The 11,984-nt window shown below is 53.3% G+C and overlaps 2 protein-coding genes across 2 annotated transcripts; one reads left to right on the top strand and one right to left on the bottom strand.

Moving 5' to 3' along the window:
• The first annotated feature begins 723 nt into the window (after window positions 1-723).
• YRDC (yrdC N6-threonylcarbamoyltransferase domain containing) lies at window positions 724-4,457 on the top strand. The gene is made up of 6 exons (XM_056331982.1): window positions 724-881; window positions 1,081-1,276; window positions 1,697-1,811; window positions 2,149-2,268; window positions 2,999-3,141; window positions 3,484-4,457. Exons 1-6 carry the CDS (start codon window positions 740-742, stop codon window positions 3,545-3,547), a joined length of 780 nt encoding a protein of 259 aa, XP_056187957.1. The 5' UTR covers window positions 724-739; the 3' UTR covers window positions 3,548-4,457.
• Window positions 4,458-4,590: 133 nt separating this feature from the next.
• Window positions 4,591-9,242, bottom strand: MANEAL (mannosidase endo-alpha like). Its single transcript, XM_056331985.1, is given in 5 exon segments — window positions 4,591-5,570; window positions 5,572-5,596; window positions 5,598-5,639; window positions 5,641-6,027; window positions 6,480-9,242. Coding segments are annotated over 5 exon segments (729 nt in total). The 5' UTR covers window positions 6,590-9,242; the 3' UTR covers window positions 4,591-5,405.
• Window positions 9,243-11,984: the final 2,742 nt, after the last annotated feature.

Raw genomic sequence — 11,984 nt, 5'->3', positions numbered from 1 at the left:
GGCACAGCTTTTGTGCTTCTCCAGCCCTTCTAACATCAAGTCGGTCACCGACTAATCCTGTTGCTTTAAACAGGGAAGGGAAGAGGCAGTGTGTGAGATGGAAGGCAAGCGGCGGGCAGACGGGGTGAGAGACACTCAGACCAACCTGCTTTATTTTAAAGTGTAAATTTAGTAAGATCATGCATCAGTGCAACAAGAGAAGGCACAGCCTGGGGCCGCGGCCGAGGGCTTGGGCCCTGGTGGTTCGTCCCCGGCACACACGCGTGAGGCCGCCTCGGAGCCCGCGGCCCAGCACCACCCCGGTCCCCCGGCTCAGCGCTGGGCCCCGCCGCCGGGTTCTGGGCTGCCCTGGGCCGCGCCCGGCCCCCGCCCAGCCGGGGAACAGCGCGGAGCGGGGGCCGGGGCCGTCTCCCCGGGGCTGGGGCAGGGCCGCAGGGCGGCCTGCAGGGCGGCCATCTCCGCCATCAGCTCCTCGCAGGCGGCGATGCGGGCCCGCAGGTGCCGCTGCCGGGCCTCCAGCAGGCTCCGCAGGCGCCGCCGGCCGTCCTGCACCTGCGGCGGAGACAGCGGTCACGGGCGGCGCCGCGGGCGGCCCCGCGCCCCCCTCCGCCCCCCCCCCGGCACCCACCGCGGGCCCGCGGGGCTCCCCCGCCGCCTCCGGCCCGGCCCGCGTCGCCATGGGAACGGCGCGAGCCGCCCCGGATGTGCGTCACCGCGGCGGCCCGGAAGTGGCTCTCGCATGCTGAGCGCGCGGCGCGCGGTGCTGGCGGCGCTGGCTCGGGCCGGGGAGGGAGCGCCGGGCCTGGGGCCGGGGCTGGGCCGCGCCCGCCTGCTGCTGCCGCTGCCCCTGCCCGGCAGCGCGGCCCAGCCGGACGCGCGAGGTACGGGCGGGGTAACCGGGGCGGGGAGGGGGAAGGCTGGAGCTGGCGGGGAGGGGCGCCGGGGCCGGGCCTGGCGGCGGTGTGGGCCCGGGCCGTGGCCCTGGCCCGGCGTGAGGCCCGGGGCTGGGGTGGGGGACGGAGGCCTTGGGCCGGTAGCGGGGGTGCTGGGCCGCCCCGCTGACCCGCCGGTATCGCGCAGGCTGGAGGGAGGCGGTGGCGGCCGCCGTCGGCGCCCTACAGGCGGGCGGGTTGGTGGCGGTACCGACGGACACGGTGTACGGCGTGGCGTGTCTGGCCCAGGACTCTGGTGCCGTGCGGAGCATCTACAGTCTGAAGGGGCGGAACGGGAGGAAGCCGCTGGCCATCTGCCTCGGGGACGTGGACGGCCTGTACAGGTGGGTGCGAGTGGTGCTGAGCCACGGCCCGTGGGTCTGTGCTGGGCTCCGGAGCCCTTGTACAATACCCGCAGCCCTGCGCGGGGCAGGAGTGGTTGTGGGGTGTGAGGCTGCAGTGGAGCTGCTTCACCGCGCCCAGCACAGCAGTCCTGGTCAGTCACAGAATCACAGCATGGTCAGGGTGGGAAAGGATCTCTTGAGATCATCCAGTCCAATCCCCAGCAGGTTCACCTTGAGCAGGTTGCACAGAGTCATGTCCAGGCTGGTTTTGAATGTTTCCATAGAAGGAGACTCCACTGCCTCTCTGGGCAACCTGCTCTGGTGCCTGGTCACCCCCATAGTACAGGAGCTCTTCCTCATATTCAAACAGAACGTACCTGTGCATCTGCCTTTAACGTGCTTCCTCTTGCTGCCGTGTAGGTACTGCCACGTGAATGTGCCGGATGAGTTGTTGCGGGACCTGCTTCCAGGACCCGTGACCCTGGTCTTAAAACGCTCAGAAGAATTAAATAAAGACTTGAATCCTTTCACATCGGTAGGTCTTTGCTACAGGGTGAACCCCTGTTTTTGAGGGACAGTTGTGCTACTTTTGTACTTCTGTTGTAGTAGCTTTTATTCTTATGCCTGTGTTCAGCATGCTTAGCAGAACTGGCGCTTCCTGAAGCTGGTCCCTGTGCTGTTGTGTGCCCTGCAAGTTGTTTGAGCACTGCATAACCCAGCGTTGGGGGCTAGCTTACTTGTATTATTGCTGGTTCAGCAGGTGTTGATGTGGTGATTCTCTAGGGTATTAGCTTTAGGTCAAGAGCGTTTTAGGCAATGCAAGATTGAAAATGGTTACTGAGTGTAAACCCATGCTCTCTTCTTCCTTGTAGCTGGTTGGTGTTCGTATTCCAAACCACCCTTTTATTAGGGACTTGGCACGAGCTTGCGCTGGACCACTGGCTCTAACAAGTGCTAACATCAGCTCTCAGGCGAGCACGCTGACGGTTTCGGTAAGGCCTCTTTTTGCCCCTGAGTGACATTATTGTAGTTTGTCAGAGCCCCAGGCTTTTCACAATTGCCAGCTTTAGCAATGAAACAAGAATTTCTGTCACTATTACTATTTTTTTTAATGATAATCTTTAGATAAAATAGCCTGTGGATATGTAGTGTGGGGTAGCTGGTCTTGCTGTGATCTTCACCTTAAAAAGGAAGGAGAGCAGAGCTAGAAAGTAATATTTAAAGGCTTATAAGCAGCTTTTGATGTAGCTAAATATGAAAGACAAAAATTGCTGTAGGAGGGATGGCTGTGGAATGGGACTGCTGCTGCTGTACAGCTCCTTGCGGCCTGGTAACGACCTGTAACATAAGGACATGTCTTTTTGCAAAGCTTGTTACCCTGGTGATGACATACCTGGGCTCAGTACCAGACAAACGCCCTATTCTTGGCCCCAAATGTCTTGATAGACTTCTGGCTTTTTTTGTGCGCTCCTTAATAAACAGTGGCGCAGCTAAAAAGCCTTCAACCAGAGAATTCTTGTGACTTTCCTGCATGCCTGAGATAAATCTGTTATCAGAAATCAAGCCAGGATGTCTTCATGACAGAAAAAAGTGCAGACCTGACAGAGGAAGGGGAGAAACCAACTCCCTTGACATCAGAATGTCCAGTAATGTGTGTTAGAACGAAGTATCTTCAGGACTGTTAGCCACATCTCTCTATTATTTTTTTTTTTCTTTCCCCAGGAATTCCAAGACTTGTGGCCTCAGTTGTCCTTAATCATCGATGGAGGCCCAATAGGAGATATACAGAGCCCAGAGTGTCGTTTGGGGTCAACTGTGGTTGACTTATCTGTGTCGGGGAAGTTCACCATCATTCGTCCTGGCTGGTGAGCATTCTGCTGGATGTAACTAGCTTTTTCTTTAAATGAAATGAAGCTTCCAAGTTGGGGTGGGTTTTGCTTCTTTTCCCACAGCAATTGAACCTTCACATTAACGTTATTTATTAATAACATTATTAATGTAATGCTTAATTATCAGCATGCTCAGAAATCCTGAGAGTGTGCGCTCAAATTCTGAGCCCAGGAGACCCCTTTCTGGAAAGCTTCTATATGGAGTTTGTGTTCTCCTTGATTCAGAGTGCACTGTTCTGTCTAGCTGATTGCTCTCCCAGAAAATGCAGTTTAATCCTTAAAAACCTTTTTTCCTGATGGTTCTGTTTCACCCCACAGTGCAATGATGCCTACGGTTGAAATCCTGAGGCAGAAGTATGGCTTGATACCAGAATCATCGTAACACTTTGGACTCTGAGGAGGCTCTGCAGAGCTGGTGAAGTTGGGCACCATGTGTCTGCACATTCAGGAAATGGGCTTTTGTGGCCTTGTTTAATAAGGTCGATGGGTTAGGTCAAGGTTAATAAACAAAAGATTAAAAAGAAAACCAACCCAAACAAACCCAGAACAGTAGTTGATGTGTATCTGTTAATTAGTACCACATCTGCTATAGTCTGAGAAACCAGCCTGATGTGTATGCTGACCTCTTTGTGCTGCTGTACCATTCCAAAATACTTGTCTGTTTTATTAGTGTGATTAGGCCTTTGAAATACAGTAATTTTAATGTTAGGATGGGATGATGAATATAGTGTCTGATCCACCCTCCCCATAACGCTTATGCCGTGTCTTTGTTTATTGTATCTGCACTGAAAGAAAAGCAAAGATGGAAAAGAGGTTTTTTTGAAGCTTTCACAGTGTTGTAGCTATGGTGTTCTCTGGCTGCTGTTCTAACTGTAATCAAAACCTACTACTGAAACTATCAGTGCTTTTGAAATTTAATAGTATTTAAATGGTCCCTATCTAGACGGGAGCTGCTCAGAAAGACCTGGCTTCCTCATAATATAAAGAATGAAAAGGAGCTCTTGGCTTGCTGATCTTCATTTTTTGAATGTGGACTTCCCTCTTGATTTTGTTCTGAAAACAGTGCTAAGCTGAAGTAAATAGGGAATGGATGAAAGTTTCCCCTAGTGTTTGTTCTTCACTGGAAAGTAAAGTTTATGGAGCTGCTATTAATTTAAAAACTGGTAAGCAACCTGCATGATTTTGTTCTAAATGCTTATTTTTAGACATGTTGTCCCTCACTTTTGATGCACTTGGGCGCTTAGTGAGATCGTGTATGGAGTTGTCATAAATAGAACCTTGTTTCACATTCAGAGCTGCCACTTCTCATTTTATTGATATAGACAAGTATAAATTTTATGGCTAATTTGGAAGGGTCTGAGCATGGCTAAAATAAAAAAGGGGAAAGCTACTGTGAGCTGAACTCTTTCAAAGCACAAATTAATGGTGTTTTCAGTTGCATTTTTATTGCAAATGTGGTTTTTTTTTCTCCTTGGTTCTAAAGGGGATAAAGCAACTTCAGATCTAAATTTTCAAAACATGGAATGCTAAACAATTGGTTAAGAGCTTTTAGTATAGATCGTTGCATTTCCTTGGTTTCCAGCACATCCAGCAGCAGTAGTAAACAGTCTGTAGCATTCCAGCTCTAATTTTCTTTAGTTATTTGGAAACAGTCGACCACAGTGACAACACCTGGCGTACAACTCCTTGGTATAGAAGCGGTTGGGTAAAGTAAGAGGGTATGTAACGGCGTGGCTTAATTTTCACCTGCAGTGGGCAACTTGAAAGAATATTTACTCCTCTTTACAATAAGCTGATGGAGAAATGCTTTGACGTAGTTGCTAGTGGAGTGAGGGATGTGTGATTGCTGCAGGCAGCTGGCCAAGGGCGCACGGTGAAATACATGCTGGAACCCAGCTAACCACATCGAATGTCACAGAGCCATGGTAAGAAAAAACAGGTCTTTGGCCCCTAAGCCAGCAGCGCTTGTGAATTCCAGAGGAGCTCTCAAAGGCTCATCTGTGCTAAATCTGCAGAAAATTAGATCTGACTGCTGCTTGCAGATTTCCTGCTCCCTTTAACTTCCTTCTGTGAGCCCGTCACTGGGGTTACGCAGACTTTGGGATGTTCACAGGCGGCTGCTCGTGTTCAGCAGCCTGGTTAGGCTGAAGGGTCTGTGGCTGCATCTCTTCAAGCACTGCTTTGTGTTGCAGCTTTGTCAGTGGGATGCCTTTTCGAGTAAGGCAAGTACTGAAGTCACATCAGCCACTGCTCTTTTCTTTGCTGAAACCTTCTGCCCACCTGTGAGTCAGCTCCAGGTACATGCTGGGCTGATGAGGAAGGCAGTCCAGATAAAGGCACATTGGTGTCTTGTGCACAGCTTTTTCGATCGGTGTGCCTTCGTGCCATTTTTTGGAGGATGTGATGCGAGACAGTCTCTGGCCTGACTGTGTGCAGCCTGCAGAGCCGTGTCATAGTACTTCCTGTTGACTCTGAGTGTTGTGGCTGCTCCAGGGGCGAATGCTGGAGTTGATGTAGCCTGGGCCAGCGGTGGGGATGAACATCAGGTTGTTGGAGTCGCAGAAGGTTTTGACTGCTTTCCAGTTCTGGTGTGTTGAGCCGAAAGAGAAACCTTTGGATGCAAAGTACGTGTATGTGTTGTTGTACCCTGCAGAGAGGATGTTGTGCTTGTGTCCCTCTTCCACCAGCAGTACTATGAACATGGTGTCGTAGACTGTGTTGCAGAGAGAGTGGCAGCCTGATGGTGTGAGAAGGTTGGCCCATGATTCAGCTGGTGTCAAGTAGGAATCATAGATGCAAAACAGCATGACACTCTTGCCGGTGCTGGTCTGGTACTTAGAAAAAGCTGCGTGAGATCCGTATCTAGAGGACAGCACAAAGTTTTTTCAGAGGTGGGGGTGACAAGCCCTCAGCAGGCATCTCCACTGTCAGGCCAGCGTGATGTGAGACTGGGTTTGCTGCAGGGGCCTCCTTTCCCAGAAACTTTGTCTCCATCTTTGTGGGAGTACCTGTGCCTGCTCCTTTCCTTTTTTTGAAAGAAAGGGCAGAGGTGCCAGCCTCCGGGTGATAAGCTTAGAAAGCTGAGCAGAAGAAAGCAGTTTGGTGTTCTGAAGGCGAGGTATGGAAGAGCTGGAAAAAGCAGGATTTGATTAGAACCCCTGCCTGGTGCTGCCCATTGGCTCACTCTAGGCAGCTCCCGCCCCTGCACGCTGTTTTTTGGATGCTGTTCTGATGCATTTAACTCAAAGCTCTGCACGCTGTTTGTGCTTGAAGCAATGTTACACAGCTGGACTTGGTCTACATGGAAAACTTACTTGTCCAGAATGTATTTGATGTTCTCATGCACACTGTGGTCATCGCGCCCTTTGTATGGCCGGCCATCAAAGGCAACCTTCAAAACAGACCACAGAGATGGTATTTCCATCACACTGGTGCTGCCTTCTCTGACCCTGACCTCCTAGAAGACTTTGGACCTGCTGTAGGGGACCTTCTGGTGGCCACTGGGGGCAGACTGGGAGGACCCATTCGTGACAGGTGAATATAGCAGGCTGCTCGGTGGAGTCGGGGCTTTGCACTGTTTTTCCCTAATGCTAGTAAAAAGTAAACTGAAAACCCTGCTAAGAAGAGGGGAAGCCTTGCATTTAGCTGTTGAAAAATTGTTTCTGTTATCTTAAATACGAGTACTTACTTGCTTTTACACAGTGGCTGAAGCACAGGAGCAGAACCTCTGCCCAGGTGCAGCATCGGCTCTGTACCAGAGTTGAGCAGCCTCCAGCAGCAGAGACGAGCCTTCCCTTTACGGTGTGTCGGTGCATGGTGTCCCGTATGGAGGGCGTGAGGCTCCCTGCTGTTGTCCACCAGGCCAGGACCAGCCCCCCTGCAGTGGCACATAATGGAGCGGGTCCCAGTCAAATGTGGTTTGTTCCTAAACTTTGCCTGTGCGTCAGCAGTGTGGGAAATGTTCGTGGTCACACAAATGCTTTAGGAGCGGTGGTGTTTAAGCCATGGTTGTGACCGACGCTACGAGGTGGCAGGGGGGTCCCCGGGTGCTTGGGGGGATATGGGTGTAACCAGTGCTCCGAGGTGGCAGGTGGGCCCCTGGGTGCTTGGGGAGATGCTGGTGTAACCAGCGCTCCGAGGTGGCTGGGGGTGCCCTAGGTGCTTGGGGGGATGTGTGGGATGCTGAGGGGTGCAGCCGCTGTGGCTCCGGTGCTGCGGTGCGGGGTACAGCTGCCCCTGAGCTGGATGAATGGAGCCCGGGTCCGTGGGGGCAGTGGGGGGCGGCTCAGGCAGCTGTGGGGGCAGCTGGAAGTTTGCCTTCCAGAGCTGTGTGGCTTTTGGCTGGGCTGGAGGTGTGCAAGAGCTGACTGTGGGCTGGGTGCCAGGCTGGCAGCTGTGGTGCTGGTAGGACACCAGTGGAAAGGGGCGCTGGGAGGTGTCCCGGTGCTGGAGTTCCTCATGCCAGCCAGTGAGGAGGGTGCCCGGCCAGCCCTGGTGGGAGCCTGTCTGCCGCTGTATCGCCTTGGGTGTATTTTGGCCTCTAAAATGCCTGTACCTATGCCACCTGAATTTGCCAAAGGGATCTGGCAGACTTCTCCCTGTTGCTTGTACACCAGCGCTGCTCTGGGGATGATGCCCGTGTCCTGTCCGAAGCAGCCGCTTCGAGCCCTGCTCCTGGCTGTATTTTAGGCTTCGCCGCGTGTGGCTGCTACAGGCAGCGCAGAGCCAGGCTTGGAAGAGCAGCAAGGAATGTCCCCCTGCTCAGACGAGCTGTTTTTTGTAGAACAGGGAACCTCATCTTTGCCCTCTGTCTCATTTGGGCGTGGGGCACTAGTGCTGCTGGAGCCTCAGCTCTGCACACGTGGGATTTGCTCTAGGAGTACTTCATCTCTGTAAGAACTGTACAAATGTTGTACCCAAAGGAGCGCAGAGAGGCATCCAGCTCTTACCTCTCCAGTTTCTGAACCTGGTCAGAACACAACACAGGTTTGCCTTCCTAGGGAAGCTGCTGGTCCTCCCGACTGCAGGGAGAGAGCAGACACCACAATACGGATGTACATCAGTGGCTTGGACAGTATAAGGCAAGCAAAAGCCTCTCCCGCTTCCCTCATTTATTTTTAAAATCTCTTTAAGACCAGTGTGATAATTTTGGAGGCCTGGTTCATGCTTGGGGTGATGCTCCTGCGTTTATTCACCAGCTCACATCTGCCTGGGCTTCTTCAAGGGCTCGGTGAGCTTTGTTTCCCCTTTGCCTTTCACTTGCTGTCATATGCTGGAGGTGAGGGCACTTTTAAATCTAATTTCGTGGCTGCCAGTTGTGGGTGCAGTGAGTGTCGTGCTGAGCCAGCTGGCTCGGGAAGCCAGCAGTGTTGTGTTCGTAGTCTTTTTCAGAGTCATTTCTTTTGTTTGCTTATGCAAAGGACGCTGCTGTTTGTGACCTCTGGGCTGGCAGACCCTTGCACCTGAGCACACTGGAGCCACCAGGAACCCACTGCAGGGAAGGGGCAATGGGGCTAAATACCCCTGCTTTGTGATGGACAGTTCTAAATTGCTCTATTCAGCCTGTCATCCCACAAGTAGTTGCTAGCGTTTTCTTTCAAATAGCTACCGTCAGGCTGCAGAGGGTGGCTGCTCCAGGGAGGTAGAAGGAGCTTTCTCTTCCTGTATCTGGTGCTAAGGACAAGGACGCTGGGCAGAAATCTGCAGACCAATGAATTTGCTGTCACTATTCTCCCTCTGCGAGTTCAACGCCTCTAGAAACTATAATTAATTTGTGAACTGGCAGATGAAGGAGCTGAAGGCAGGGCAGAACCATCTAAATAAAAATTATTTGGAAGCAATGAGCAAGGGGCATGTAGCGCACGCATCGGGATCATCGGGTCCAAGAGCCGCGTCTAAGTGGGTGCGACGGTGGCGTGGCTCCGTCTGGGTCTCCACGCTGCTCCTGTGATATGTATTCCAGCAGTATCACAAGGCTCAGTTTTTACTGGGGTCCCATCCCTGAGCCCACCCACCTCCGTGTCTCCCACCACTAGATAGTGCTAGGCCACCACAGGGAGCCTGGGGCGGGAGCCCTGCGCGTGGTGGGCGAGGATGGCTCCTTGCAGGCGAGGATGGCTCCTTGCAGGCGAGGATGGCTCCTTGCAGGCGAGGATGGCTCCTTGCAGGCGTCGCATGGGCTGGCTGCGGTGCAGGTGGTGGCTGCTCTGCGGAGCTGCCCACCGGAGAGCAGGATGGGTGCTGTGCTCCTGCCGGTGCTGGGCCTGGCGATGCCCAAGCCAGGAGGATTTTTCCGAGTGTCGAAGTACCGTGGAGTGGTTATGTATCTTTATTGCTCGTGAGCAGCTGTCTCAGTCGCTGCTAATGGACTGTAATACACAGAGCTGACCCCAAAATGATGTCTTCACACAAATGGCCTGTCTGTGCATCTCCTGCCGTAAAAGCCCAGAGGCACCAGCTGGGTGAGTTACTGTCACTGGCAAAGCGCGTGTGCGTGAGGGGTCTCTGGGTGCTTCCCCTTCTCTGAGCCTTTGCTCTTACCTCAGCTTTCCAAGTTGGGTATCCTGCAGGGGAGCAGGAGGGATCACTTCCCTGTTGTCTGCCTGTGCAGGACCCTCTCCTGCCCGTGACTGTCCCTGCGGTGCTGGCGGGGGCTGCTCTGAGCATGGGGTATGACTCTGGAGGGGACAGAGCGGGGCATGGGGGGTCGCTCCGTGGGCGCTGGCAGGCAGTGAGCACAGGGGTCTGCTCCCCACAGCCCCTGGTTTGCAGCACAGAGCAGAGCCAGAACCAGCTGCCCCGATGCCCGGCTTCCCCCGTGCCGGCGCTGCGGAGGTGGAGGCAGTTTGGGGGCTCGTTGTGACGTCTCGCCATACTGAGCAGCTTCCCTACTGATTCTGCTCCCTCTGTATTTGCATGGTGAGCTCCCCCCCACCTTGTTCCTCAGCTCATCAGCTATTCATTGATCTTTGCCAGGCTTCTCCAGCACTCATTCATCACTCTCACACCCGCCATCCACTTTCCAAATGTTTCCTATTTTTCCGGTGATGTATTTCCCTGTTCAGACAAGCTAATCTTGTGCCATCAATAATCGGGGTGCAGCTGCGCTCCGGACCTCTGCGCCGGCACAGGCAGGTGGCTCTGCCCCATGGAGCCAGCCAAACCGCAGGGACACCAGGCAAGGGGCGCAGCCGCTGGGGCCACCTGGGAGCCGCTTCCCCACTGTGGGGTCTCTGCGCCTCGCTGGGGGACCTGGAAGCATGCAGGTGGAGATGATGCCCTCATGACCGGGAAGGGCTGGTTTCCTATAGTTGGGTGGGGGGCGGTGGTCCTTGAGGAGGTGAGGCAAAGCCCTGAGGCAGAGCAGGCTCCTTGAAAGGCGCTGACTTTGCGGTCTGCCCTGGGCTGCCCGAACCTTGCCCCTCTGCCGCAGCCTGGCGTGGCCTTGGTGGGCAGAAAACTGGGGAAACATATTGGCATCACAGCTGGCGCCTCTGCATCTGGCTCACTGCGTGCTGCTGGCGTTTGGTGTCCTTGCAAGTGACAGCGTTATTTGTGCCACCAGCACCAAGAGGATGAGCCACACCTCACCACGCATCAGGCGTGGGCAAGGTGGTTGGTGTCCTGGTTGCCTTGCAGTAAGTACTGGCACTATAAATTACTTCTTTCCTCTGGCTTCTGGGTGTCTGCAGGCCACTGTAGCTGTCAGGGTGACATACCCAGCACCAGCTGAAGTGACCGGCCTTTGTATCAGCATTTGGGCACTGCTGGCACCTCTGGAACACACCAGCATGGAGCAAACCCTGGCTTTGTTGCTTATTCAGGTGCTCTTGGTGCTTTCCAAAACAGCGACTGTGCTGCTAAGCTCAGTGACTTCATGCAAAGGCTGGGTGCCAGGACCCGTGTGTGCAGTGGGTGGGGGGACGCGGTGTTGGGACCGACAGCCACAGTGAGTGTCTGGGACGCTGCAAGCTGTCTGCTGAAGTGCATTGGGAAAATACACTCATCACCGGCTGGGACATGCTGATCAGACAAAGAGCTTCTGCTGGAGTGCAGAGATGCCTTTTTAGATCTTGTAGGTGGAACTATAAACACTTTCATAAGCCAATTCACAGGAGCAGTACAGATCAGGGTGACTCTTGTGTTTGCAACCCTTGTTGAAATCACATTGGCATGAGCACTCAGAGCAGGAAGGACATGGTTTGCATTTTAATTAGCACTTGCTTTCCAAATGAAAATGCATCTTTAGAACCTCATTAGGAGAGTCAGTTCAAACTCATACAGTGATGATTCAAATGAGTAAGAACAGACCAGGCAGGCTTAGTCTGCGTTGGTAGCAGAGGTGAAGCTGTTGGGTGTCTGACCCTTTCCATTCCTGCTGAAGCCGTTGGGGAAAAATGCTGCCAGGGGGTTGTGTTTGGACGCCCTGGACAAGCAATTCGGTCTGTCTGATGTTGGGCAGTTGCTGGGTAACTCTTGCTTCTCACTGTGATCTTATCTGCTAAGGTTTTTTGAGTGCTTCCCCGTGTCCACAATGTCATTCTTGCTGCTGCAGTTGGTGGCTAAAGGCCTGTGGCTTTTCATACCCTGTTTTATTTTGTACAGCTGTTGTGTGGCAGAGGTGGTCGGGCTGAGAACTTTTGACAGCTGGCAGAGCTGGAGCACCCTTCATTGTGGCCTTTTGGATATTGTTTGCAGTACTGTAGGAAGCAGGACATGAATCAGAGCAGCCCAGGAATAACTCTTGTTATAGGAAGGTGCCTTAGAGAATGTATTTAATTGCTTTAATATGTTTTACATGTTTTTGGCTAACACTATGG

Source organism: Falco biarmicus, chromosome 3 (assembly GCF_023638135.1).
Source record: "Falco biarmicus isolate bFalBia1 chromosome 3, bFalBia1.pri, whole genome shotgun sequence".
In the NCBI taxonomy this organism is placed as follows: Eukaryota; Metazoa; Chordata; class Aves; order Falconiformes; family Falconidae; genus Falco; species Falco biarmicus.
Note: the sequence above shows the minus strand (reverse complement) of the source record. Positions and strands in the feature narration are given on the sequence as shown.